Consider the following 27,866-nt stretch of genomic DNA (forward strand, 5'->3'; position numbering starts at 1 on the left):
GTCTTCGCTTTTCCCTTTTTGTCTTCCCACACTTCCGCCCTTCCACAGAGGCACGTGATTCCACCATGGGTTGGGAAGAAATCTCGGTGCACGGATACGAGGAGTTCGTTCGGGTCGCCCGCGAACAGCAACAGCAAGGCCAAGTATTTGCGTATTTTAGCGGTGACAAGGATCCAGCCAGCGGTACTAGTTGGTGCCCAGATTGTGTTAAGGGTAAGCCGTCTCTATCATTTCTACGTAAGGCTTTCTCCACCGCCTTTTCCCTGCAATCAGATACCGTAGATGTAAGCTGCGAAGGGCTTTGACCAACAAGGTCTTCCTTAGGTTTTAATTTCTAATTTATTCTGTATAAGGTTGTTTGTGAACTGCCTTAAAAGGTTACTTGAGAAGTTGTCTGGTATCTTTTGAGGCATTTAAAATGCGAAGTCTATTAGTCCATGCACATATACAGGCATCACTGGGAAACCACAGAACAAGATTTAAGAGTTGGAAGGGACCTTGGAGGTCTTCTAGTCCAATCCCCTGCTCAGGCAGGAAACTATACCATTCCAAACAAGTGGTTGTCCAATCTCTTAAAAACTTCCAGTGTTGGATGTTCCAGTTCAATGGAGGTTCTAGTGAAACTGGGAGAGGGTACTACAAGTTGGAGAGGCGGGCATGGAGGTGAAAGTTGCAGCATAAGACCTGTTTATTACTAGTGTTTCTTCTGTAAAGGTCTAATTGGAAACCTTTTTTTTTAATCCTAGCTGAACCCATTGTACGAGCTGAACTCCCAAACCTGCCAGATGGATCTATATTCATTTACTGCCAAGTAGGACCCAGAGACTAGTAAGTAAGACATTTTGAGAAAGGTGGTAGAGTTACTTTGGTTCAGCCAACCAAATAAGTATTGCTTATATGGTTCATAAAAGCGATAGTAACATTTAGTCTGTTGTCAGGTTGTATGAGGATCAATGTAGTAAAGATATTTAAAAATCTCCATGTGCAAAATGTCCTCAACAAAAAACTTAAAAAGGAACTTCTAAGTTGCAGAAATTCTGGCTTTAGTTTAAGTGCAATTTGACTACTTAGATCAGATCCTCTGCAATCATTTCCTGCTTATACTTTGCTTTCTGCCAGATCTGCTCTTATCAGCTGAACTTTACCATTTTGAACTCTGAAATTTGATTATTTATACAGCTTCCCATCTCACTTTTACATGATTCTAGGCAGTTTACAATAAAATGGGTTGTATCTGCCAAGTATTATATAAATTTCTAGGTCTTTCCACTCACTTGGCCAGCACACAAAAAGAAATGGAATGAGTATTTAAAAACCAATTGTAAACAGGTACTCCAACCAAGAAGACACTATATAAGATAGCACTACTTAAAAGATGGTATCTGAGCATGCCTATTCTGTTGCATTTGAATTTTACAGAAACAGTTGGAAAAAGGCACTCCCTAAAATAACCAGGCCCTATGCCATGTAGAGCTTTGTAGCTGATGATCAGCATCTGGAAGTATGATGCTGATACATACCCACAGATTTTATACAGCTGCACTCTGAACCAACTGTTATTCTTGTTTGAATCTAAGACCGCAACTGTACAACTGACTGCAGTTTATTTTCATATGATTTCCACATATAGCAGTCATCTTCTGTATTCGCAAAATCTTGCTTTTCCCCACCTAAAAGGTGTTTTTTTTCTGAAACACAGCAATGTTTGAAAAGATGATTGAGTGCATTGTACTCATCTGTCTGGATGCATTACATGAAGGGTAATTTACTTTTGCCAAAAGTTGGCCTTTCTCAGTTGTCTGTCAAATATGACAGCTTCCATTTTGTGTGAGTTTTTCCACACAAAATATTAACAAAAATGGTTTTCTTTCAATATTCAAGTATATTGTAAGATATAAAATCATTTTATTTTCTCCATAGCTGGAAAAATCCCAATAATGAATTCAAGAAGAATCTTAAGTTAACCGGTGTGCCTACACTTCTCAAATATGGAACTGTAAGTATATACATTTTCTAATTTGGAAAGAGTCAATGTGGTTAAAAGCCTGTAGTACTTAGCAGAATTGCCAAATTTCTTCTCTATTCTTAAATCCTGGCTTTACTGCTCTCAACTAAAAATGCCAAACCTATAAAGAAATTATATTTGCAAAAAAATGATCTAATCCTCTATAAATCTCACAAGCGTCCAAAGAGTTATTTTCTGAACAAAGTCAGGCCATTGGTATCTTAATGGATAAACTATTTCTCATCTCTAGTAATTGAGTAATTTAGCAGATATAATTTTCTTCTAGAAGTCCAGCTGATAGCCAAAAAGGGATTTTGCGAATATTAGAAAAACTAGAAAGAGTACAGTTGGGAAAATGTATCCAAAAATAAGCCATGTAATATGTTACTTAGCAATATAACAACAGTATATAGAAGGAAATATTTCTACAAAGGACTTGGATCTCCTATTATACTTGGAAAAACAGTAACATATCCTAATTTTTGTTTCAGCCTCAGAAGCTGGTGGAAGAAGATTGCTTTAAATCTAACCTTGTGCGAATGCTGTTTACAGAGGACTAAGTAATTGAAGCTATTATCAGCAGAGGAAGTGCTTTTAGATTAAATCATGTCAAACTGCGAGTGAATAAAACGCTAATCTATAAGCCCATAAATTTAAATAAAATCACTGTAAAACTGGACTGTATATCAATTGAAACTGTGACTAGTTCATATGAACCCATTTGCTGGATTCCTTTAGTTTCACTGTCTAAGGCAAATATATTTTAGAAAGAATTCAGTCTTCTGGAGTAATTTGCTATTTTAAACATTTTAAATGAACATCCACTGCAATAAAGACGGTTGAATGTCTTTCAAAGAGTAAATTATATAACTTCATTACATAGAATAGTTTATATTAACTATTCTGAGTAATGAAGCTATATATTATATTTAGTGAACTTCCAAACTTAGGTAATACCAGGACAAGGATGAGAAAGTATAATTGTTCTACGCATTTACAATGATCAAGAAAATGACTTAGAAAAAGGGTTTTCTGAGGACTAGAATTCTGATGTAACTAGTTGTAAGAAAATAACTGCTATTTGCTTAATAGACATAATAAAGCAGACTTTAAACACAAAAGAAAATCACTGAAATTAACAAATGGAACTACTAAAGTGACAATAGTTTGGATGTAAAACATCGATCTTTAAATTATCACTATCAGGTCTAATAGTTGCCATTTGCCAACTGTTACTAGCACATTTCACCAAAGTCTCCTTTAAGTTAGGTTCAGGAAATCATCTAAAATATATTTTCCTATCAATCTACAATTCAAGGATTAAAAGCCAAGAAATTCTCCACTGCATGCTACATACCTATTTTAAGTGTAGAGTTGGAAAAGATTACAAGGATCATCTAGTCCAGGGGTGGGCAATTAATTTCTGTCGGGGGCCACATGGAAAATCAGATCTGCGTTTGAGGGCCGAACCAATTTTGGAAAAGGCCATTATAAAGGGCCCATTATAAAATGCAGCAAATTATATATATAATTTGCTGCATTTATAATGGGCCCTTTATAATATAGATATATATATTATATATATATTATATATATAACATATATATATATTATATAAAAAAAAAAATAACACCGCGGCTGCTCCTGCTACTACTTTCCACGCTTTCCAAACGCGAGTCCCAGGAGACAACAAACAGCAAACCGCGTTCAGGGGCATCCAAGCCCACCTAAAGCTAGGCTGCTGCTGGTGGAGCCTTGCCCTGCCTTGGTGCCCCGTTTCCCGGCTTGGCGGTCCTGTTCGGGCGGCACTTTAAAAGCCTTCCTCACGTACGCGCCCGACGAGCCGCTCACAACGGTGGCTCCCAGCACCCGAGCAACTTCCCAGCAACTTTCGGCTTCCTTTCAACTCGCAGGAGCTCACGCCTGGCCCCGAGCTGCGCGGTAGAGGGGAAACCCGGAGCGCCGCTGGGTTGCCTCCAAGCAGCCCGCCCGCCCACCGGGCGGAACCCTTCCCGCTTCTCAGCAGGAAGACTCTCCCACCTGCAAACTTTGCCTGTGCAAAGTTTAAGCCTGGAAGCCCCGGAAACCTGAGCAACTTCCCGGCAACTTTCAGCTTCCTTTCAACTCGCAGGTGCTCGCGCCTGGCCCCGAGCCGCGCAGCGGAGGGGAAACCTGGAGCGCCGCCGGGTCGCCTCCTCCAAGCAGCCCGCCCGCCCACCGGGCTTCCCCTCTGCCACGCGGCTCAGGGCCAGGCGCAAGTGCCCGCGAGGAAAAAGGAAGCCGCAAGTTGCTGGGAAGTTGCTCGGGTTTCCGGGGCTTCCAGGCTTAAACTTTGCACGGGCAAAGTTTGAAGGCGGGAGCGTCTTCCTGCCGAGGAGTGGGAAGGGTTCCGCCCGGCAGGTGGGCGGGCTGGTTGGAGGAGGCAACCCGGCAGCACTCCGGGCTTCCCCTCTGCCGCGTGGCTCGGGGCCAGGCGTGAGCGCCCACAAGGAAAAAGGACGCCGCAAGTTGCTGGGAAGTTGCACACCGGGCTTCCCCTCCGCCGCACGGCTCGGGGCCAGACGCGAGCACCTGCAAGCTGAAAGGAAGCCGAAAGTTGCCGGGAAGTTGCTCGGGTTTCCGGGGCTTCTAGGCTTAAACTTTGCACGGGCAAAGTTTGCAGGCGGGAGCGTCTTCCCGCCGAGGAGCGGGAAGGGTTCTGCCCGGAGGGCGGGCGGGCTGCTTGGAGGAGGCGACCCGACGGCGCTCCTGGTTTCCCCTCCACCGTGCGGCTCGGGGCCAGGCGCGAGCGCCCACGAGGAAAAAGGACACCGCAAGTTGCTGGGAAGTTGCTCAGGTGCTGGGAGCTGCCGTCGTGGTGAACGGCTCGTCGGGCACATACACGAGGAGGAGGGCTTTTAAAGTGCCGCCCGAGCAGGACCGCCGAGCCGGGAAACGGGGCAAAAAGGCAGGGCAAGGCTCCACCAGCAGCGGCCTAGCTTTAGGTGGCTCCAAGCAGCCCGCTCCAAGCAGCCCACCCGCCCGCCGGGCAGAACCCTTCCCGCTCCTCGGCGGGAAGACGCTCCCACCTGCAAACTTTGCCTTTGCAAAGTTTAAGCCTGGAAGCCCTGGAAAAAAAAGGGGGATCGGCGGGGACTCACCTTCGGAGAGGTCACACTCGAAGGTGATTTCGAACTCCCAGCCGAGGCCTTTGCAAAGTTCTTTTCTTTCCTACCTCGAGAGTGCTCCGCACTGTTTTGCAGCTTTGGGGGCCACGTGGCGCAGGGCAATACGCCACGCCCAGTGATTTTTTTTCAGGGGCGAGCCGGATTGGACAGACCAACGGGCCAGATGTGGCCCGCGGGCCGTAGTTTGCCCACCCCTGATCTAGTCCAACCCTCTAAAGCAGGGCTGTCAAACTCCCAGCCCAAAGGCTGGATGCATCACACCTGGTTTAGTGAAGGGGAAAGTCCCAATATGTCACGTGATGACGTGAGTTTGACACAGCTGCTCTAAAGTGTATAGGACAGCTATTTAAACTATCCATGAAAGGTGGCTGCCCAGTAAACCTCAAGTCGCCTCGCTAAGAGTGATGCTGTAAACTATAGTTAACAAGTTTTTCCACCTTTTGCAGTTATTTGCTGATGCTTTACACCCAAATCACAGGATCTAAGATAACAAAGCTAATTTCTATGGATTAAGAGAGAGCCAGAACCCCATTTACTAAAACCCACAAATTAGCATACAACAAAAATGTTTAGCCACTTTTACTTCACAGTAAATGTTCCAAAATACTCTTCTGCTATACAGTATCAGGAAATACATCTACACCTTTAAATGAGGATATGAGAAGAATCTCTTACATCTTGAAGAAATCATTTGTTTAGTCTGTGGCAAATCTGAAATTCCAAACTGAAACTGTTGAAACATCCACAATGTTTTACTAACACCATGACCATGCTAAGACATTTCAGATAACAATGTCGCAGATTAAATCCACAGATGCCTTCTCTGCCCTTGCAAGGAGTTTTTGTAGCGTCTAATGGCTCACTTGACGGAAGTGCTGTTCTGCTGTTGCTGCTGCTGCTGTTCTGCAAGGGCCTGCTGGAGGCGCATCCGCTTGCGGGAATAGTGTTGCCAGTGGAGTATCTGTTGCTCATCAATGAATTTTGCACATTGTGCATTGACCAGTTCCTTACGAAAATGTTCATATTGGAGCAGTTCTAACATATGCAGGCATTGGGGATACCTTCATAATACAAGAATATATTATAAGATACTTTTTAATGCTTTTCCTAAGTTACTAGTACTCTTGAAAACAAATAAGGAATTCTACAAGTAGAAAGGAATTGAAAAATATTTTAGTCACAATTTGAAGCAAATTGCCAGTTTTCTAGTATATTTAGTAAACAAACATGCACGTTAATACTATTTTTCAATTACATAAAAGAAGGGGGACTAAAGTGTTTCATAAAAATAGTTTTATGCTATGCGTTATATGAACTCCAGATATATTTAATATAGAAGGGATAATATGATAATTCTTACTTTAGGTATTTGGCATACTCTGGTTCCTTCCAATAGAGCAAGTATTTTAAATAATTTACAAATGCTTTGTCTTTGAAGTATCCTCTCTGGGCAAGAACTAAAAGATACAAAAATAAATTTACTTAAAATAGATTTTCTCTGCATAACCTCACAGCAATCTGTAAGGAGATTGTTACTCTCCAATGAAGGCACACAATGTAACATTACAAAACAGTACAGCGAGTCCTCACCAAACGTCCAGCTTTCTGATTTAAACAATTCTAATATTAACCTTTGTTAATTCATTCTTCAACCTGTTGATTCATTCTTTTTCATTTGTAATCTACCATATAGATTTTAGCCAAATCAAACAAGGTTCAATGAGCCATGATCTTTGACATTGGCTTTAAAATATTTTGCCTATGAATTTGGGTCTATTTAAGAATACACATTCATATATTTCTGATTAGTTTCTACATACTTTACTGTTTTCCATTTTGTACATTTTGTATTGTAATTTTCTGTCTAGATTTCTTGATGCCTGGTTGAAGAAGTCAGTAAAGAGATCTTGATCTATATTATATTTTAGATACTTACAATTGAGGTAATTAGGGTTTGCCAGACATTGCACAAATTCCAGCTCTAGTTGGAAACGAAGTCTATTTCCTGTATCATCTGGGATAAAGATAAAGGAGTGTGGAATTATACAATATATATTGTATGCATTAATTACCTGCTGATGAGTAGTTTTTATATTACTTAAGAAAAAAACTGAAAACATGGGATTCTTAAGGTTTAACCTGTATCAGTCTCAGAAAATACACAATATCTCTTGATAGCAACATTTGAAAATCCTAGTCAACATGTAAGTCAATCTGAATTATTCATATGAGATATTGCTTATACTGTTGAATAAACTCAAAATAAATGAAAGGTATATACCACAAAACCAGCATGGAAAATTATTATAATGGAAGCTCCTCAGTAATCTGATAAAAACAATACTGTTTTCCTTTAGCTATTTACTGTATAAAGTCACTTATTTAACTTCAGACTACATATCCTAAGATAGGCTTTAGTAAGAAATTTTGCAATCTATACTTCAATTAATCAATCAATCAAAATACAGCTGGAAGGGAGCTTGGAGGTCTTCTAATCCAAGCCCCTGCTCAAGCAGGAGACCCTATACCAGGGGTGTCAAACTCGCAGCCCGCAGGCCAGATGTGTCACATGAAGGCCATGCCCACCCCTGGTTTAACAAAGGGGGAAAGGTCACAATATATCATGTGATGATGTGACGCTGCAAGTTTGACACCCCTGCCCTATATCATTTCAAATGACTGTCCAGTCTCTTGTTAAAAACCTCGTGACGAAGCACCCCCTGAAGGCAAGCTGTTCCACTCTTAATTGTCCTCACAAGTTTCTCCTCAATTCCATGTTGCTTCTCTCCTTGATTGGTTTCCCTCCATTGTTTCTTTCCTGCCTTCTGGTGCTTTCAAAAATAGACCCCCTCCTTTGTGTGGCAGCCTCTCAAATACTACAATACTGCTATCATGTCCCCCCTAGTCCTTCTTTTCTCTAGTCTAGCCAAACCCAAATCCTGCAACCATTCTTCATGTTTTAGTCTCCAGGCCTTTATAATCATATTAATCTGCACTTTTTCCAAAGTCTCAACATCTCTTTTGTAATGTGGTGACTAAAACCGGATGCAGTATTCCAGCTGTGGTCTTACTAAGGCTTTATAAAACAGTACTAATAGTTCACATGATTTTGATTCTATTTTGTTTATACAACCAAGGATTGTATTATTTCCAAAACACTAGTGAGATGTGTGGGATGAATTCTAGACTAGAGGAAGTAGTAGCAGTCACTTGGCATGTCTTTAAGGTCTGTGAACAGCCAAGAAACTGTTTTACAGATGATGTGCAAACTTTTTATATATCTGTTTTGATCTTTCAAAATCTGGAACTACAACATACATAGGAATGATGAGTTGCTAGGAAGCAACAGATGCGGCGGCTCTCTGATGGGAGGGTGGCTGCTCTCATGTAATCCACAAAGGCAAGGTTCTCTCCCAGAGCCTGCAACTTCTGGGGGTATTTTAGTGCCAATTCCTCCTCCTTCAAGGACACGCCTAATTTACTTTTACGATCGCTGAAGCAAGAGGCTATTCGGTATCAAGAGCAAGGAAGCCGCCATGCTTTTTACGTTGGTTTCATTTACTTCTCTGTACAGAGGAACTTATACGATGGGAGTGACTTTTGAATTAATATCAATTATATAAAAGGTACAATTATTTGTTTAGAGGACTATGAAAAAAAGAAATACAGCCCTCACCCCTCCCCGTCCCGTTCTTTCCTCGGACCCGCGTCCACTCACCGGCCTCCATGGTAGCGGAAACAATACTCCGACCGCAACTACACCATTCACCAAGATGGCGGCGGCGGCTCTTTTAAGCCCTCCCAACGCATCTCAGTGCATTCTGGGAAATTCCCGGAAGCGGTTAGGACGCGTTGCCACGGCAACAGTGATGTCAAAGCTGATATCTAGCCTCATGAGGGCATTTTTTTTTTAAACAGCCTTTTTCTCTATTTAAGCAATGGTCACATTTGCTAGATAAAGAAGCATTTTATGGAAGTATTCCCACTGGCTCTTCACATATATTTCTGTTGTACCATAAGGATTCCCAAGGCAACCTCATGATAGAATAAAATGTTTCTAACCACTCTCAAATCATGGTTCTTGGATATATTAAGTCTATTCCTGTGCTAAGGCTAAGCCATAATATAGGTTAGTTTTAGTTTAGCATGTTGGATGCTTCTCAGTAATGATTTAACATTTTGTAGTTATGGAAGTTAATTTATAATTCTGTATAATATATGAGCCTGATCAGTAATTCAATCTCTTGGCATCCACATTTTTTTTAAAAATGCAGAAATTGGGAACTTGTTATTCTTACAAGTTTTTATTCTTTAATTGCAGCTGTTTACACATTTTAACTTTTATGTAAATGTGACAAGATTTTCATGATAGTATTTTAACAAATATTTTTAAAATGTCATTTTTGTCAATTGGAGACCATCTCATGAGCACACTTAAATCATAATCAAGATAGGTATAAAATGCCTTCCATTTTGCTATGTTAAATTTTATCTTGCTTTTTCCTCAGAAACCTCTATGTTTGTTTGTTCATTTACTCATTCCATTTGTTTAGGCAGCCGTCTCAATTCAGTAAGTCTGGACAACAAATAGTCATAAAAACAATTTAAACAGTTAAAACACAATACAAAAACCAAATTAAATACAAATAGCAACCAACAGATATTATTATCCATTGGTATTAACATAAGCAGGAACAAGGCCCTTGACATACTCAGGACCCCAACACAGGTCTTCAAAGCCTTCCAGCAGGGCTATCCTAATCTTTGGAGGAAGAATGTTACAAATTGTATTAAAGTGTTAGGATTAAAATTAAACATAAATACCGGTAGTTAACTTATGGTGAGATGCTAGATTTTACTGAAGAAGAATGCAAGAGAAGATTTGACATTAGAAGGATATACTTGTTAATGGTTTTCCTACATACAATTACTAGAAAGATTTAAAGTAAATAAAACAACTTTTAGTTTTGAATATTGTAAAACTTGAGTTTGAAACAGAACTGTGCACAAATAATGAACATGTTATTTCTAAAATGTATAACGTTCACATTTGCTGAAATTTGAAACAGAAGAACAAGTGAAAGTATGATAAAATGGACTATTTTTTTTTGGTTACAACATATAAATGGAACAATGAGAGAATATATGGCTGAAATGGCTGAAATGTACATTATTACCCTAAAGAGAATTTTTATAAAAAGATGTTAATATATGTCACCGGAAAAATATATATGCAAAAGCTACATTGAATTTATACAGGAAATGTGGGGACATTTTACCATGCTATAAAAAAGGTGAAAAATGGATTCAGTTACATACATTCATTTGGGAGATTTTCAATATTAATATCACAGGTGTTTCTTGTGAGACTTATTGAAAAAAATTGGAAAAAAGTTACAGAACTTTATTTTTATATGTGACAACTGCAATTAGACTATTACATTATATGGAATGAACTTGACGCTACCCACAATGGAGAAATGGATGGTGAAGATGATGGAACTTGCTGAGATGGCTAAATTGACAGCTTTGATCACTGAAAAGACATCAATTTTATTAAATTTATTGCCATTTGGAAATTTCTTTTTGACTTTTTGTGTGAAACAGAAAAAAATGAATTTGAATATTTTTGTTAACTAGAAAGAATAGAAAACATGAAAGTAATGTAACCATTAATTTACATGTATACTTCAGAAATTATTTTTTAATCTTTTTTCTGCCCCCTTGGGACTTATTTCTTTATTCTAAATATTAGCTTGTAGGAAGTTAGCACCCATACCTCTCCTAGAAAATTGAAATATCCTAGGAAATATTAAAAAGGTGGATTATTTCCTCTAAAAAGAGTAGAAACTCAGAAGCAGAAACTCACCTCAGAAGCAGAAACTCACCCCCACCTTTGTTAATGGGTAGGCCATTAAGGCCTGAGCCAGAATACTTTACATAACAAAGATCTCCAGGTAAAGCTATAGCAATTGCCAAAAGCCCTTTTCAGTGCATCATCATCCAGCAAGGCTCAACCAAGCCTAGAACTCAGGACAGCCTACAGAGTTGCCCCTGCATGGCCCCATGGGAATCTGACAACCAATTAGAAACAAGCTTCAATTCAAATCCCAACAAAGGTTATAAAACCCAGGCACTCTCAGCACCTCAGCTCTTTCTTGATATCTTCCTTCACCTTCCTTTTCACTCCGGAGCTCCAGGCCATGTGGTCCTGTCCACCATTAAACCTTCCAAACAGCCTCCATGTTTCCAGTGTCTTTTTCCCCACTTGGAACTGAACCCAGAAGGATATTTCTTCCAACAAGCTTTTATTAGTTTTTATGTTTCATGTTTAAAGCTCCATTAAAAAAAAAAAATGTCCAAAATGACAGATTTAGTCTTCTTCTATCCAGCTTCTGACATGTCAACAACAGAGTTAAATCTGTTTCTTTCCAACAGGTTCAAAGCTTGATTAGCAAGGTTTTAAAGAATGTGAAATTCAGCGGAGCCTGGAATTGGGTTGTATTGAAGAGGAAAGTATTACACAGAAAAATCATAAAATTACACTGGTTGAAATTCACTTATCTCAAAAGTGTAGGAATACTGTCTGTAATGCATTAAAAGCAAATTTAGTTTGCCTTTTGTTTTAGATCTCACCTTTTTCCTCTTTGGCTCCTGTTTTTGAGTGTTCAAAGGGCAGAGTGATTTCAGATTTTTGTTAACAGGAGGCAACGTTAACTTTTTACCGTGACTATGTCTCCTCCCTTTGCAATCATGTTTTTTTAATTGTTCAGGTTTCATGTGCTATTTGTCCAGAGGTCAAATTCTGAATGCTTGTAGGGAAAGAGAAGCAAGAGGCAGAAGTGAAGCAGGGCAGAGGCATACAAACCATTTAAACATATTTTATAGATATACTGGCTAAAGAGATAATCTTTGCTATCAAAATTGTTTGTAAACTGTTTTTTTGCCAAGAATTTTTGCAATCAACGTTTACTTTTACAGCTAAAAGTTCTTACTCAGTGAACCTCACAAGCCAATGGCTGACCAATTTCTAAAAGACCTTGAAGATTCAGGTTTGAGGGAACCCTCTGAAATGAGACCTTTGGTGATCAAATGGATTGAAGAGCGGTTTCCAGGAGTCAAGTCAATACCAACACAAACCCTCCAGCAGTGGATGGAAGATAAACCACGAGAGCTTCTCCTTCTTGTAAGTTGCTTTCTCCTTTACTGAATCATTGTCTTTTCTATTGGATATGCAGTAAGTTTTCCAATATGTTAAGGTTAACGTTATATCAATTGATAGGATAGGCCTGTAAAGCCACTATGTCACATGAAATACTATGCTGGCAAATCTTCAGGGTTTTCTTAGTTCTTTCTTCAGATTGATTCATATCATTTCTGTAACCTGCCAGCATTCAAGCTTCCTGGTTTTATTTTCTGAGGTTTGGTAATACAGTATAAAAATTGTCAGGCGAATGGACCTTTGAGTAACTGGCAATAGAGATAGCAATAGCACTTAGACTTATATATACTACACCATAGTGCTTCATAGCACTTTCTGGACAGTTTACAATGTCAGCATATTGCCCCCAATGATCTGGGTATTCATTTAACTGACCTCGAAAGGATGGAAGGCTGAATCAACCTTGATCCAGTCAGAATTGAACTCTAAGCTGTGGGCAGAGTCAGCCTGCAGTACTGGATTCTAACCACCGCACCACCAGATACATGAGAGGTTTCAATCTTATTCTTGCAGAGGAAGGAAGACTTCCTTTCAGGTGGCAATCTAACCAAAGAATCCAACTGACAGCTTTAGGCCCTCCAAACTATCTTATTTTTAATGCCTGGTCATCTACTGATTAAACAATTGAAGCAATGCTTAAGTAAACATTAATAATATGGAAGAACATCATTTCAGAGTTGCCCAAATCTCTAAAAGAAAATGCAATGCTCCAGACAAATCACAAGATGGCAGTGGTTTTGTTATTATTCCCCAAGTTACTATTAAGAGTCTGGAGAAGGTTCAGATCAGATTTCTAAAGAAACATTCTTTATCTTTATCAACATACCCTGAAAAACAATTGAACAGTGAAAATAACTTGTACAGGAAAATAAAGGGAGTAATACTTAGCACACCACAGAAACTAGAAATAAAAAACTTAATACAAATGGCTGGATCATACAAGTACATTTTACCTATTTCTACATTCCTGAAGTGAATAACTCCTGGTTCAGTTTTCTGGGCTTCCAAATTCCAAATGTTTATCAGTGTGTGCAGGGGGAAATGATTGCCTCCTCCTTTTCCATCTTTTTTCCACAGACTTTTCTATTTTTTTTTAAATGTTCTCTATCTTCAGCAGTGGAAGGGTCTGGGATAACCTGTATGTGACATAGTGCAAATCTTTTGCACATGGGGATGTGAATCGTGAATCTGAGTCTGCAATTGTTCATGCAGGCTAAATTCGTGAGAGCATCCTTGATAAAAGTGCCATCATCCTAAAATGTATTATAAAAACAGCTGAGAGGAGATGGCATGAGTTAATCTGTACTAGTTCCTCTGAATTACTCTGTGATTAGTGGTGCAATGGTAGTGTACAGAAACTGCATCTCACTAACCGGAAGTTCCATTGAACAGTCTGCTGATTTCTCTAATTAACTGGATGGCAGGAACATTAACACCATTAATGTATTCTCAATCCCACTGCATAGTCTTTTTTCCGAGTTAGCCAGAATGACTTCTGGCAAGACAGTTACTGTAAATATTCTAGATTTTGTTTGTCTTGAGGGATTTCAGAACCATCATGAACTTCTAGCCACTGTTATCTGGCCTGCACATGCAATAGATCCCATGCTGGATTTGGTTTGCTGTTGTTAGGCCTTTAAAATAATCCAGGTCAGGAAACATTTTGCACATGTTTTCCTGGAATTATACTTTGCTGACCTAGGCTATAGTAACAGAATCATGAAAGCCTGACTTCATTTGCCCATTTCCCAGTGATTTAGGGAGGAGTCAGTCTGAAGCTCTTTCTCACACTTTGTTTCCTGGGCTTAAAACACATTTTTGTGACAATAGTCTCTGCTTAACCTCTCCCTGATCATCTCTGTAGTTCTCTATACCTGTTTAGCTAGAGTCAGTGATTTAAAAGATCTCTCTGCAGTTCTCTTTTCATGAGTTGATAGCTGCCATTAATCTCTGCCGCAATTGAGACTGCTAAAATGGCTTAACCAAAAAATCTGATGGATCTGGTTTCCTGTTTTAGAATTTCCATCTTGTCTATTAGTAAAACGGTTGGATACTGGCTAAGCAGAGCTAAGTAGATGCCTTCAGCAACACAGATCAAAGAATTAGATAGAAGCTGCAGCACAGGTGGAAGAACTCTTGGGAAGTCAGATCAAAAATGAAATGAGGCATATTTAAGTCTCATGAGAAATCCTGTTCCATGACAGTGGATGCAGAAGGACTATTTCTTTGTATCTATTGATACAAGCTCTATAAGGCTGACAAACTCTGGGTACGAGAAACACTAAGATTTTCAGAAAGATCTTTATTGGCAATGGTAACATAATACAACCTTGAAAGCCTTCAGAGGAAGTGGCCTGCTCAACATATGCCTAGCATGAGGAAGGAGTTACTCTGAGAATCTTTCTCACGCTTCCCACCTCCCCTGTGCTGAGATGCCTCTTTTGCAATAATCCTATTTCCTCCTCTACTTTCCCAGAACCTGTTAGACATTCCATCATAGTTGTATCTGCCCAAAAGATGCCAGTGGTGCTTTATTGTGCACTATCTCTTCTATCAACATGTTGCAGGGAAGACAACAGTGAGAAGCTCACAATGAGCAATTTTCATTGTACTTTGGGGACAAAGTTGAGCAAGACATAAGTCAGAATTGGGGTATCAGGAGAGGGCTGTACCCACTTGCTCAATTCTTGTTCCACTCACCTGATTAAATCAAACAGTTTGTGCTTAGCTCATGGTTAAGGGAGATGTCAGATCCACTCCTACCTGCTTAAAAGAAACCTTGTTATAATGCCTTTTCCGAAAAAGGCCTTTTTGTATCGTAAGATCTCTATCATTGTAGACTAACTTCAAATATTCCTTTCCTGAGTATGATGATCAAAGAAGCAGTGGCCTTGCAGTCCCATGCACAGATAGTCCTCAACTTACAATGGAGTCTGTTCATTATAGTTGCAAGTCATGATTTCATTATGTGAGTTGTCCACAGAATCACTCTGCTTAACAACCCTCATTCCTGCTCTTCCCAATGCAGCCATTAAGTGACCGGGCAGGTCATTAAGCCTTGGGTACCTCATCAGTGGGGGAGGCCTGGGAGATAATAATGCAGGCTCTGCACCACCTCTCCCCCCAGCTCACACATAGGCTGCTTTGGGTGTCCCAAGGCCTCCACCACCCCTGGGGCACCCCATGTGTTCCATTTCCAGCCTCTTGGGATCTCTTTCTGGAAGCAGCCATTCTACCACACAGCCTTCTTACAGAGTGGAGGTCACAGGGCTCCTTCCCAGAAGTGGGCATCCTTTCTGAAGTGCCACAATTTATTGTGGCCATGCTACAAATGGCTCCCACTTCAGGGATAGCGTTATTTGGCCTACACTGTATAGGGTGGCAGGGCAATTTGTTCTCCTTTGCCAATGCAATCCCTGGAGCTTAACAGTTTTTAAACTATATTAAATAACTAAGTGATGAAGGGTAATAATTCATTTTTCATTAATGCTTTCCAAAGAAAAGTATTTTTGTCAGTTTTAAAATAGTTATTCCAAACAACATGACAGTTGTTTTTGTTTTTGTTTTCTGTTTTTGTTACATATATACAGTATTTATTCTCTCTCTTTGTGCATGCATGTAAAATTTATTACATTTATATGCTGCCTATTTCATTTTCATCCACCTCTTAATATTCCATATTCTGTGCTGTTTCAAATATTACTCTCTTCCAAACAAGATATATTGCTAGAGATATCACCAGGTTTTTCATAATCTGGAGAAAAAATATTTTAAAAATGCATTACATTGTTAATATGTCAATTTATTTTCAGTTCTTACCCTCTGAATACATTGGATATCACTAGCCTATTAATGTCAAAGTTTTCAGCACTAGCAAAAAGAAAGAACATATATCAAAATGCTATATTAACAGTATTCTGAAATGACATTTCATTGCATTTCATTTGCATATTTGCAGTATCAGTCTTGCTTTTCTTCACTAGAGGATCTGGGTTTCTGTTGGTAATTTCTCAAATTATCCTGAACTTGTCAGCTTCACTTGCTTTTGCCTTTGTCAGAAGAAAGGCAGTTTCAGGGAGGTGATAATAGCCAACCAGAATCAACTGACAGTGAGATGGGAGGCATATACATTTAATAAATGAATAAATCATTGTGGGAAGGAATTGCTGCCTTCCAAACCAGACATACATATGAACTTTCCAAATGCATTCATTTAGCCATTGTGTAAGACAGTGTTGGACTACATGGGCTGATAGGCTTAATTCAACAAAGCTTTTCCTACAGTCTTATATTCTTCTGTTGCCTAGCAGGTAATTTTTATTAGCTACCCATTCAGCAAGACCTAACTATCACAATCATGGCAGGATCTATTTTCCTCCTGCCAACTGCTCTTTTTGCTTTAATGACTTCCCATATATTTCTTGAGTTCACATTATTCCAAATCAGATGCAGGAGAGGAACAGGCAACCATCCTAAATACAGTTGTTGAAATCAGATCTATCTCAAAATGCATTGCCTGATGGTGGACACTTTGCCCCCCCCCCTTCTTTAATAATAGGTAACATGTGAAAGGAGGGTTCTGTGTTGCAGCTGTTTCAATACACGACCTTCTTATAATCCCTTTTCAACCCATGCCTGCAAAACCATTGTGCAAAACCTGGTACAAGTTTTGACAGATGGCTTAGCTTGTCATTCTTGCTAGCCATCAAAAGTCATCCTGTAGTCATTATGTCCAAAATGATAACTTAACAAGTGCAGCTGTGATGCATCACTAGCCCATTCCCTGGTGTTTATGGTGCTACTGGTAGCTGAGAGCTTATGGCAAGCTCCCTAGCATGCAAATGATCTGCTTCATGGAACATTTAAAACAGTCCTCTTCAGATACACAAATACTTCAAGTTGTAGAGTCTCTGTAGAGTTTAATTTCCAAACACAGGACATTTCCCATTCATTCTTCACAGTAAGGTTCCCAGCCTGGCTTGCTTGAATTTACTTGAATGATCCCAGCACAAGGAGAGGGGTGAAGGGGAGGGGATGAGAGTGTCCTCTAGTTGCCTGTAGGTAGGAGAACTAGCAAAAGCCTTACAGTATCCTGAAATAAGAAGTGCTATGAAAAGGGCTCAGTGAAAGCCATAATAAATTTGGGGCAGATCAAAAATAGTGTGGCATTCTGCCTACTGAACCAGATTCTCTTGCCTAAAGAGATTTGCACAACCCCCGTGGTTAACCATAAAGCCCAAATAGTAAGGCTTCAGTTGACATTCCTTTGCTGCATTATTTTTAAACCTTCCATTTATAATAGCAGCCTTGAAATATCCATCTGGACTTTTTTTAGTAGTGGTTTTGTTTATTTTTATACAATGTGCTATTATAAATGTTTCAACCTATAATCCTACCCAATCTATTGGTTCACTTAGGAAACAAGATACAAAACCTTCTAAAATGGACTTATTCTTAGTTTTTGTTAAAAATGAAATGATAATTTTTAGTCAAGAGACTTTAGTGGTTAGCAAACTGTTATCACAGCAAAAAGAATGGAATCCCTCCCCAGTAAACATAGCCTCTGGGTTAAAAGCAGAGAATAAACCACAGATTCACTGTCAATCCTGATTTCTTTTTCACGTGAGAAGTCAGTGCCCTTTAAAGACTTCCATGAAACAAAATAAATGCTGGCATCTCATTCCTGCCAATCCAAAAGCTGGAACCATTTTGAGGCCTGCAATTCAGATTCTCCCCTCCTCTAGCAGCTATTTGGGAATCATTCCACTGTGGGAGGAAGGAAGGAAGGAAGGAAGGAAGGAAGGAAGGTTGGTTCTAAAGTTTTTGTGGGTAAATTTGCTAGGAGGAAAGCTATTTTAGTCCATGGTAGTAAAAAATAAGGAGTCTGGTGGCCTTTTAATAAAATATGTCAGCCAGAAAACCTGATACAGTCTCCCCTGAATTTTTGACTAAAGGTTGGCTAAACTGAAAAGAGATCCTAGGAAGAAGAAAATGACAACCCATTTCTGTCAATGTTATCTACTGAGTAAAATTTAACTAGAGAGTTTTTAATCTTACTTTTATTGCTTTCCAGGTGTTCATCAAGATGCATTATACAAAGAAAAATAAAGAGAATATGCAATATATGCAGTAATTCATTTTGCCTGCCAAAGTATTCACAGAAATGAAAACAGAGTAAAGTCAAATGCCATTTTGACTGCATGAATTTATATACTGCCTTTTGCTATCAGTCTACTTATTTCAGTTCTATTCATTTCTCCTTTTATGCATCACATGAAGCTCAAAATGACAGTTTGGTCATATCAATCAGAATGGGGCATTTATTCCCAATTGAGCATGCTTTGAAATACTGTCTTCCTTTTTGACAGACCCTCGTATTTAAAATTAACATTCTGTGTGAGACCAGGATCCATATCTCCTCATAGTTTTGAACTGTATAGGATTTTCACCCTTTTTCTAGTTAGCAAAACCATGACTAACTTTGTGTCTGATTACAAAATTTGTCTTTTTCTGATAAGACCTGATGCTGCTACTTTCTTGATAGCCAGAAAATTTGACTATTAATCCCATTCCATTTTTTTCAGTAGAATCATTAATCTATTTGCATACAGTGTGCTCAGAGTTTGATATATTTCCTCCAGAATTTCATAAACACTCTGCAAATCTGATACTAATGTGGCTAATTTTTGGTCTTCAAAACTATCAGATATTGCCAATTGTACAAAAAAAAAAAAAGCACACACAATCAGGATTTCCACCAAATGCTAGACTAGGAGGGTTGACTCATTTATGATGTAACCATTGTCATAGCATGGTCATTACATTAAGCAATAATATTTTTATATATTTGGACACAATTGTTATTATATTAATAGTTATTAATTTAGGCTTAGTGTGTTCGCCTTAAGCCTCAGTGACTTTATTCTTCCTTTTGATCCTGGGAGAATCTGTCTTCTGCAGCATTCCTTGTAATTTTTTTCTATGATTCATAGTAGCAAAATGCCTGGAGCAAGATGTAAGTTATTGTAGAAGGAGGTCACTTTTCTAGCATATGTGTGCATTTGTGCATATACTTCTGTGAATAAACTGGAACAGAGTGTAACCAGCTTTTTCAAGACTATCTAGAAATCTTCAAATATATTTCTAGCATATGTCCTATAAAATGTGTAGAAACACCCAAAAATTACTTTCAACCAGGTTATAGAAGCAGGGTGTGCATACTAGATGTTTATTTATAACAACTGGGATGTAGCCTGCAATTTCTTTACTCTTCCTCTGTCATTACACATCAACAGCTGAAAGATCATAGGGAAGCACTGCCTGAAATGATGCAGGGAACATACTTGATTAGAGATCTGAATGTTCTGCCAGTTCTGTTTTGGGGAGTCACAAGGAACAGAGGTGATGAGGCACAATTTACAAAAAAATCCATTGTACAACAGTCTACTTTCTTAAATTGCTCTCTTGAGCTACTGTTTCTATAGATTATTTATTATCTGTTGATTAAGTTTTTAGTCTTGGAGATGAAGTGTTAGACAGCATCTGTTCACACAACATCTTGAACCCCCAACTAGCCGACTACATTTTCACCAACAAGGTGGCACAAATGCAACTTGGATGGTCATGTGAAAGTTTGGCGTACGGTATGAACCGAAAAAAATCATTAATTGTTAAACATGTTACAAAAGACCCATCTGAGCGAAAGAAACAACCTTTCCCCACCACATTTGTATCAGTTTTGAAGCTTTACTAATCTTCTACTAGTATAGTCAGTTCAGTGATTTTTTTAAAAATGTGCCACTGATTAATACCTGGGCAGACTTCCTATCTTATAACCTTAAAGCAGTGCGCCATTCAGTTGATGATTTTGCTTCTGCTAAAATGAACCCTTCATATTCTCCCAAGCACCACAATGTCTTCCAAGACTGCATGCTATAGTACTGGGAAGCCTAATCAATTGCTTGATAGAGAGCCCTCTCAGAAAAACTCAGTAAAGTCTGTTCAAAAGACTCCATTACCGCCTTTGTTTTAAAACCCCCAGTTCTCTTAAGCTGCAGATACAATGTTACAGGAAGAAGCAGAAGAAGGCATAAAATTACAAGAAGCAATGAATGTATTAGTAATATAGTGTAAACAGGACTGCATTATGTCTGGGAACAGGAATAAGTTTCCTGGAGGCTTAGAATTGTTTTTAAAAATTATAGTGAATCCATTTAATATAACTTGCTATTTTTCTCTTTATATTTTATTGACTTCATTGTTATTTCTTTTATTGTTATGAGTTGCCCACACTCACTGAGCTTTGGGCAGCACATATTTAATAAATTATTACAGTTAGTCCCACAATCAACCAGATCCTTAGACTGGATTTGGCATTTTTATCCACCTATCGAATCCCTTTCAAGACCTGGGATAGGCAAATGTTGTTGTTCAGGATATGAACTGTCCCAAGTAAAGCTGTCTTTTGCAGTTGATTGATGATGATTTCATCTATGCTGATGGCATTCAAATGATGCTCCGGTTGATTTTAAATGATTGCAACAAGGCACTGATTACTATTATCACTACCTTTGCTTTCTTTTGCTACATTCCTTCCACTTTTATTTGCAAATCTTTTCATTTTGCATTTTTCTTCTTTTCTTTATCTTCTATTCTCCTGCCTTGGGGTTCTGTTATGTCCACTATCCAGATATCTTTGTCTTTCTCATTGACAATTGATAAGTCTGGGATGCCATGTGTCAAGTGCTTGTCTGTTGAATTCTGAAGTCCCAGAGCATTTAGCTGCTTCATTTTTTTATTACTTTGTCTACTTTGTGGTCCCACCAGTTCTTGCTTGCAGACAAAAGGTATTTCTTGCAGATATTCCAATGCATCATTGTTGCTACTTTGTCATGCTTTTGTTTGTAGTCAGTCTGTATGCCATCTTCTTGCAGCAGCTGAACTAGGTGGTCAAGAGTTTCTTCAGCTTCTTTGCAGAGGTGGCACTTCCTGTCTGTTTCTGGCTTCTCAATTCTGGCTTTGTATGCATTTGTTCTTAAGGCTTGGTCTTGTGTAGCTAGAATTAATCTTTTTTTCAACTTTCCTGTTCTCAGCCATTACCACGTTATCTGCTATGTATGTTCTGCTATTAATAAATTATTACTATTTACAGTTTATATCACCAAAATGGAAGCGTATACTACTGATTTTTGGCAGTAGATGCCCAGAGACCTGCAAAAAAAAAAAGGTGGGGGGAGGGGTTGAGGATATCTGAAAATTGTCCTTTCCAATATAATACCAGTATGTAATTTTTAAGCTTTTCCATTGTCTTAGAACCATTCTCCATTAATTTACTTTTGCTGGTTTACCTCCTTACTTAAGCAGACTGGAAGCTTGGTATCTTTGGAGAAAAATAATGAGACTTATGATATGATATGTTTAACAGATTAATAGAGTTGGAAGGGATCTTGTAGGCCATCTAGTCCAACCCCCCCGCCCAAGTAATGTCTTGGACAATATATCAAATGGGGCAATTACAACCTTTTGTATCAGAAAGCCAAAATAACATCAGATCAAAGAATCTGAATGTCCTCTGGAAAGGATGTACAGCAGGGGTTATATCTCATCCTTTCAACTATTTTCTCTATTCTCCCAAGTCTCCTGTTCCAGAGAAATGTGCCTAGTGATGATTAACAGAGTTGGAAGGGACCTTGTATGTCATCTAGTCCAACCTCCCCCCCACCCATGCAGGAGGCCCTACACCATTTCTGACAGATGGCAGTCTTCTTGAAAGCTTCCTGTGATGAAGCTCCCACAACTTCTGAAGGGAAGTTGTTCCCTTGGTTGATTGCTCTGTCAGAACATTTCTGTTATTAAAATGCCTTTGATTCCATCTTCTCAAGCAGTGATCCTGCTGCCAGGAAGGAACACAAAGGAAGGAAAAAGATGGGATGGGAATCCCCTTGGTGATTCTGCTCAGTCCTTTCAAGATTTTCATTTGCATATTGCTTTGGTCTTAGGATACTCGAAGTCTAGCAGAATTTGAAGTCAGCCACTTGCCAGAAGCAATCTTAGTTCCTCCTGAAACTGATGCTGTAAAGGAAATTTTCAAAGCATGGGTCAAACAAGGTATGGTTAAAAAAATTCTAGAAAGTATTGGCCTGCTTTGTGAAGGTTTTCAAATGAACCAGTCTTTACAAGTGTTTAGAGACATGATCAAGATATGCTTAAATACTATTGAGACAATCTTCATCAAGCAGAATTGAATTTCTCCCATAAATCATCCAGGACTTCAGTTGTTACATCCTCCTAGATTTCTAAAAGGTCTCATTATACTTATTCACTATGGCACAAAAGGCTGAGAGTTGGAAGACTTGGAAATTTTTTATTTTTCATTGCAACAATATGACCAAGAACCAGGCTATTGGCCACAAAAGCTTCTATAACAGTTTGTCTAATATCCTATTTCTGCCCCCTCTCTCGGGACCTTTAAATGCAGTAAAAATTATCCACTATACTTTTCTTTTTATTTCTTATGGTTCTGTCATATACAGATGTTTTCCTACTGCTCTCTCATTTCTTTCCTTTTGCAAACTATTTTGGATTGAAAGAATGTGACATTGCCAACTCTACTCAATTGGTGGGAAAAAAAGATCCTGAATCAAGTTGGCCTCCTTTAGTTTTTCACAGCACACTCTGTCTTCTGACTCCTTCCGGTCCTATTTTTGGAAATATTGGCCTATCCTTATTTCCCAGTTCCTGGGCTCAAGCAAGCCATTATATCAAGCTATTTGCTATAAAAATGCCAATCAGCATGTTCAGTGGGAGAGGAGTACTTAAGTATGTGTGTAAAACAAGAAGACTTTGAATGGGTGATTGAACACCAATGTGACTGACCAGTAATTAGGGTTGCTCTCACACATGGTCAAAAGTAAACAACCTGATATTAAATGAGACCACATTAAGAAACAGATGACAAGTATATGTCTGCCTAAAAAGAATAATTTCTTCTGGCTCTTTTTGTAAAGCCAGCAGAAAAAGGCACAAGTAATTTGAACACTACTTGTTATAAATTGAACTCATATTTGATAAAGTGCAGTCAACCAGAATTCTTTCATAACACCTTCTTAATTTTTCTTTAATAAAACTTCCTTATGAGAAGTTCTTGGTTTCTGTGTGCCTGTTTAATTAGCTCTTGTCTAGCTTGCTTGAAAAAGTTAGAATGAATGAGGACCAAAGGATAGAAAAGTATGGAAAACTGTTGGTATAAACTAGTTTTATTATATTTTCCTTTTTTAAAAATCTCATTTTTCCCTTATGCTTTTAATTTATTTGGCTTACTTGCTTTTACTCTTTTTCGTATACTACATAACTTTGTTTACACAGAAAGAGAACAGAGTGATATGTATTAGCATATAGAGCCATCACACTACATATACATGTAATAGTTTTGTTTTTGTTCCATTTCAGAATATGAAGGGTATCATAGACACATTGTTTGCTACTGCACTGTGGGCTATCGATCATCCATGACAGCTCAGCTCCTGAGTGACTACTTGTGCTGTGAGAAAAATCAAAATTTCATTACTTCTTCCATGATTTACAATCTTCAAGGAGGTCTAGTGAAATGGGCCTCTGAAAAGAGGTGGATGGTAGACCAATATAACCATCTATCTTCCAAAATGCATCCCTACAATGAAGTCTGGGCAAAACTCCTAGAGCCAGAGTTCAAGGTAGAGACTGAAGGAAATGTTTAAAGATGGTCTTGAAACAAAATATTCCAAGCTAGGACATTAATTTCAAAACAACTTATTTCTCTGAACATTCAATCTGAAATTTTTTTTTAAGGCCCCTTAATCATTCCAAAAGTGGTCCACAAGATAACCATAGCTCCATAAACTTCAGAATGAAATAAAGAATTGCACCAACAAATAATTGGGAAGACTAAACCTTTGGTCCAAGAGACAGACCCAGATTGGATCCTGCAATATTATCCTGGGACACATATATTTTCCTTCATTCATAATAATTTTTGAGACCATGTTTCAGCCAATTTGCCTATGATGCTTATTGTTTGCTCAGTTTGCTGCAACTCTTCCTTGATGCCACTTCTGAAATTTCTGAAAAAATATTTCTAAAAATATGACAGAACCCTCACTTGGAGGCTACTGATGCAAAATGTTTTTATATGGGTAAAAATCTTGGGCTCTTTGTTATAACATAATTTTTCAAAGCAGCTTGTTGGTGAGGAGAATGCCAACAATTTTTTTCTTTTTCTGTACTTCTTCTCTGATAACTAGGTTTTTCATTAAAAGAATTGTGAAAGTACTTGGAAGATTTTTCAAATAATTCGTTTGACAATAGTCTCAAGGAGAATTTAATTTTAATGAAAAATTATCATTAAAAGTAGCACATTTTTGTGTTAGCCATGTATTAGCTTTAGCATTTTTCTTCAGTGGTCTAATCTTCTGGAGACAATATTTCTTTGAGGATACTACAAATATTTAACTCATATTGTCTGTCATTCTCTATTTTGCAAATCTAGATAATAGGTTAATCCAGTAACTAAGTTTAAAAAGTTGTGAATACAGCCTCAATCTCCAGTTGTGGGTTTTTGCATCATTTTGGACAACTGACTAAGATAAGACTTGGACACTGCCACACAGTTATGTTTTGGTGTTTATGCAACATAATTGATCAAGACTGAGCTAAATCTGGGTCTCTTTTATATTAAAACCAACTTTTTTTCCCTGCCCGTCTGGGCCCTGCTGTTGTCATAACATGGTATCCTGACCTTGACTCAGTAATGTATATTGTTAAAATGATCAACTGTCCTCCTTTAGGGACGATAGCCCTTCTTTTGTAAGTTCTGTCCTCTCTTGAAAAGTGTCCTCCTACATGTCCTCCTTCTTGATATTTGAAGACTAATCTGTAAATCTCTGTATTTGATCGATGCCGATCCGATCCGTTGTGTGTGATGTGATGTATTTGTATTTGACATGACGATTCATCAAAGCTTGGTACAGTGCAGCGAGACGCGATTATGAGACTTATGCACTCCACACAGGAGAATTGTTCTGAGAGAGTGTGCCGCACGCAAGAGTGTGCCATGCGCAAGAGTGCACTGCACGCAAGTGGCTTTGTTTTTTTTCTTAAATTTATTTGTGTCCTCCTTTTCAAGTTGGTCACCTTAGTATTCTGCAAATCTGATTTTGGCTCTGGCTGTCCCTTCTCTCTTGCTTCTGCTTTCTCTTTAACCCTATCCAGTTCTAGGAAAAATTGCTTCTTAATATATCTCATCCTACTGTATTGTGCTTTTCATTTCGGCTATTTGCACCCTGTGAAGTGTCCCTCCTCAACCTTGGCAGCTTGAAGATATATAGACTTTAACTCCATGAATTCCCCAGCCAGCATGGCTTGCTTGGGAATTCTGGGAGATAAAGTCCACATATTTTCAAGCTGCCAAGATTGAGAAATGCTGCTCTTATTTGATTGAAAGTACATAACAAACATCACGACATCGCTGGGTCTATAGAACATTCTAATCCAGATCAGTTAAACATTTAGCAATGCATTTCCCCAACATCCTCAGCTTGATTATTGTTAACGTTCACTAGACCTTTTATGATTTAGCATGTAGTGCAAACAGAGCTGATTTCTTTTTGAGCAAGATACCGTCCTGTGTATTTTGTATTGACTGCCTTGGTGTGGTGCCTCTAATAACAATTACCAGCAACCTACCAGGTGAAATAAGTTTGTGTTTCTTAACACAGACAAAACTTTTCTACAAGAGCTTTAGTGAGGCAAACATTCACAGCCAGGGTGAAAATGAGACGATCTTGGCTGAAGTTTGCCTTGGCTGGACTTTGGCTGTCAGAATCTTTAATATTAACCAATCCAAAAGAATGCTTTTTTTTTTCCTTGCTCAACAAACCCTTTTGTCTTTTTTTCTGATATTTAAGAATCTGGTTATCTTTCCCCCTTGCTGGATAGCTAATGGAAAAAAGCTCAAACTACTCTAGCCATACTAAAAGATGTTCTGGTTAGGAATTCTGGAGTTGAAGTCTAGGCAACCTAAAGTTGCCAATGTTGAGAAACATTGCTTTTACGTACATGACTTTCTACACTAAAAAGTTCCAAATACTATTGTTTTTCCTAGATGGAGAGCAATTTTAACCCCCTATTTTGGTTGCTCTTTTTTGTATTTTTGTAGCTCAGAGGTTTTTTTTTAAAGTATATTGCTGTGTACACGGCATTCTTACAATTGTTGCACTACATTGCATTGAACACCAGAACAACTAGACACAAGAACAGTTTTTTCCCAAAAGCCATCACTCTGCTAAACAAATAATTCCCTCAACCCTGTTCAACTATTACAAAGTCTGCACTACTATTACTGTTAATCTTGTCATCACTCCTATCACCCATCCCCTCCCACTTGTTACTGTATGACTGTAACTTTGTTGCTTGTATATTTATGATTTATATTGATTGTTTCCTAGTATGATTGATTGCTTATTGTATCCTATGACTATCATTAAGTATCATACCTTATGATTCTCAACTCCTGACAAATGTATCTTTTCTTTTATGTATACTGAGAGTGTTTACACCAAGACAAATTTCTTGTGTGTCCAATCACACTCGGCCAATAAAGTATTCTATTGTTCTATTGTTGCATAAAGGTATTGCTTTCAAACTTTGCCCACTCAAGATCTCTCATGGGAAGTTGTTTCAGATTCTTTTAGTTCTGGGTTCCCAGACATTGGTGCAATTTGAGCACTGAACCCAAAGAAGTGCTCCAGAGCCAAACTGATGGAATGTGTTGATAGGTTTGCCTATATTAAGGAAAATGACACTTATGTTAGTTACCTGGAGCTTTCTTCTGCTCCAGTCAGGGCAGAATTACCCATTGTGCTAAAAAAAAAAACTCATATATTGTACATGTACATTTTACAAGACTCTCATGAATTGACATCCCTCCCTTTGTGTCAGTCTCTGGGAACAATGTCTTTTTTTTGGTCTTGGTTTGGGTAATGTAAGCACCCTTTAGAATCAGCCAAAGGACCCAGCAAGAAACTGCTACTCCAATTTTCTGTTTATCAGATGGCTTAGAGTGGTATTTCTCAAACTCAGCACCTTTATGGACTGAGAAACACGGGTTTAGAGCAAGGTTCTCCAACAAGTACAGAGAAGAGCAACCAGGATGATTAGGGGACTGGAGACTAAAACATATGAAGAACAGTTACAGGAACTGGGCTTGGCTCGTCTAGTGAACAGAAGGACCAGGGGAGACATGATAGCGGTCTTCCAATATTTGAGGGGCTGCCACAGAGAGGAAGGGGTCAAGCTATTTTCTAAAGCACCTGATCAGCTCCTTGGGAAGGGTGAAATATAACTTCCAGAGGAGTCCATTAACATCACTGCTAGCTATTTGAAGAACTATGAAAAATTAAGAGCTAGCACGGACTCTCCTGTAGTCTTTTTCCCTTAC

At 38.6% G+C, this 27,866-nt stretch overlaps 3 protein-coding genes across 3 annotated transcripts; 2 read left to right on the plus strand and 1 right to left on the minus strand.

Moving 5' to 3' along the window:
- The first annotated feature begins 65 nt into the window (after positions 1-65).
- TXNDC17 (thioredoxin domain containing 17) lies at positions 66-2,684 on the plus strand. The gene is made up of 4 exons (XM_026708588.2): positions 66-213; positions 747-828; positions 1,921-1,996; positions 2,497-2,684. The coding sequence occupies exons 1-4, from the start codon at positions 66-68 to the stop codon at positions 2,563-2,565; spliced, it is 375 nt and encodes a 124-aa protein (XP_026564373.1). The 3' UTR covers positions 2,566-2,684.
- A 3,052-nt stretch (positions 2,685-5,736) lies between these two features.
- Positions 5,737-8,987, minus strand: MED31 (mediator complex subunit 31). The gene is made up of 4 exons (XM_026708587.2): positions 8,891-8,987; positions 7,109-7,186; positions 6,533-6,629; positions 5,737-6,233 (listed from the first exon to the last, which is right to left on the minus strand). Exons 1-4 carry the CDS (start codon positions 8,898-8,900, stop codon positions 6,032-6,034), a joined length of 387 nt encoding a protein of 128 aa, XP_026564372.1. The 5' UTR covers positions 8,901-8,987; the 3' UTR covers positions 5,737-6,031.
- Positions 8,988-12,039: 3,052 nt separating this feature from the next.
- LOC148127524 (uncharacterized) lies at positions 12,040-27,044 on the plus strand. Its single transcript, XM_087928543.1, has 3 exons — positions 12,040-12,358; positions 22,393-22,501; positions 23,843-27,044. The coding sequence occupies exons 1-3, from the start codon at positions 12,188-12,190 to the stop codon at positions 24,127-24,129; spliced, it is 567 nt and encodes a 188-aa protein (XP_087784669.1). The 5' UTR covers positions 12,040-12,187; the 3' UTR covers positions 24,130-27,044.
- The last annotated feature ends 822 nt before the right edge of the window (positions 27,045-27,866 follow it).

This window comes from Pseudonaja textilis, chromosome 1 (assembly GCF_049901715.1).
Source record: "Pseudonaja textilis isolate UNSWEBS1 chromosome 1, rPseTex1.2, whole genome shotgun sequence".
Taxonomy (NCBI): domain Eukaryota; kingdom Metazoa; phylum Chordata; class Lepidosauria; order Squamata; family Elapidae; genus Pseudonaja; species Pseudonaja textilis.

What these genes read in the sequence shown, in the direction of transcription:
- LOC148127524 (XM_087928543.1), top strand. Translation starts at nt 12,188, where the DNA reads ATGGCTGACCAATTTCTAAAAGACCTTGAAGATTCAGGTTTGAGGGAA. An exon ending in CACGAGAGCTTCTCCTTCTT is followed by an intron (nt 12,359 to 22,392) that starts GTAAGTTGCTTT and finishes CTTTGGTCTTAG; the next exon opens with GATACTCGAAGTCTAGCAGA. An exon ending in CAAAGCATGGGTCAAACAAG is followed by an intron (nt 22,502 to 23,842) that starts GTATGGTTAAAA and finishes GTTCCATTTCAG; the next exon opens with AATATGAAGGGTATCATAGA.
- TXNDC17 (XM_026708588.2), top strand. Translation starts at nt 66, where the DNA reads ATGGGTTGGGAAGAAATCTCGGTGCACGGATACGAGGAGTTCGTTCGG. An exon ending in GTGCCCAGATTGTGTTAAGG is followed by an intron (nt 214 to 746) that starts GTAAGCCGTCTC and finishes TTTTAATCCTAG; the next exon opens with CTGAACCCATTGTACGAGCT. An exon ending in CACTTCTCAAATATGGAACT is followed by an intron (nt 1,997 to 2,496) that starts GTAAGTATATAC and finishes TTTTTGTTTCAG; the next exon opens with CCTCAGAAGCTGGTGGAAGA.
- MED31 (XM_026708587.2), bottom strand. An exon ending in AAACCCTAATTACCTCAATT is followed by an intron (nt 6,630 to 7,108) that starts GTAAGTATCTAA and finishes TGTATCTTTTAG; the next exon opens with TTCTTGCCCAGAGAGGATAC. An exon ending in GAGTATGCCAAATACCTAAA is followed by an intron (nt 6,234 to 6,532) that starts GTAAGAATTATC and finishes TGTATTATGAAG; the next exon opens with GTATCCCCAATGCCTGCATA.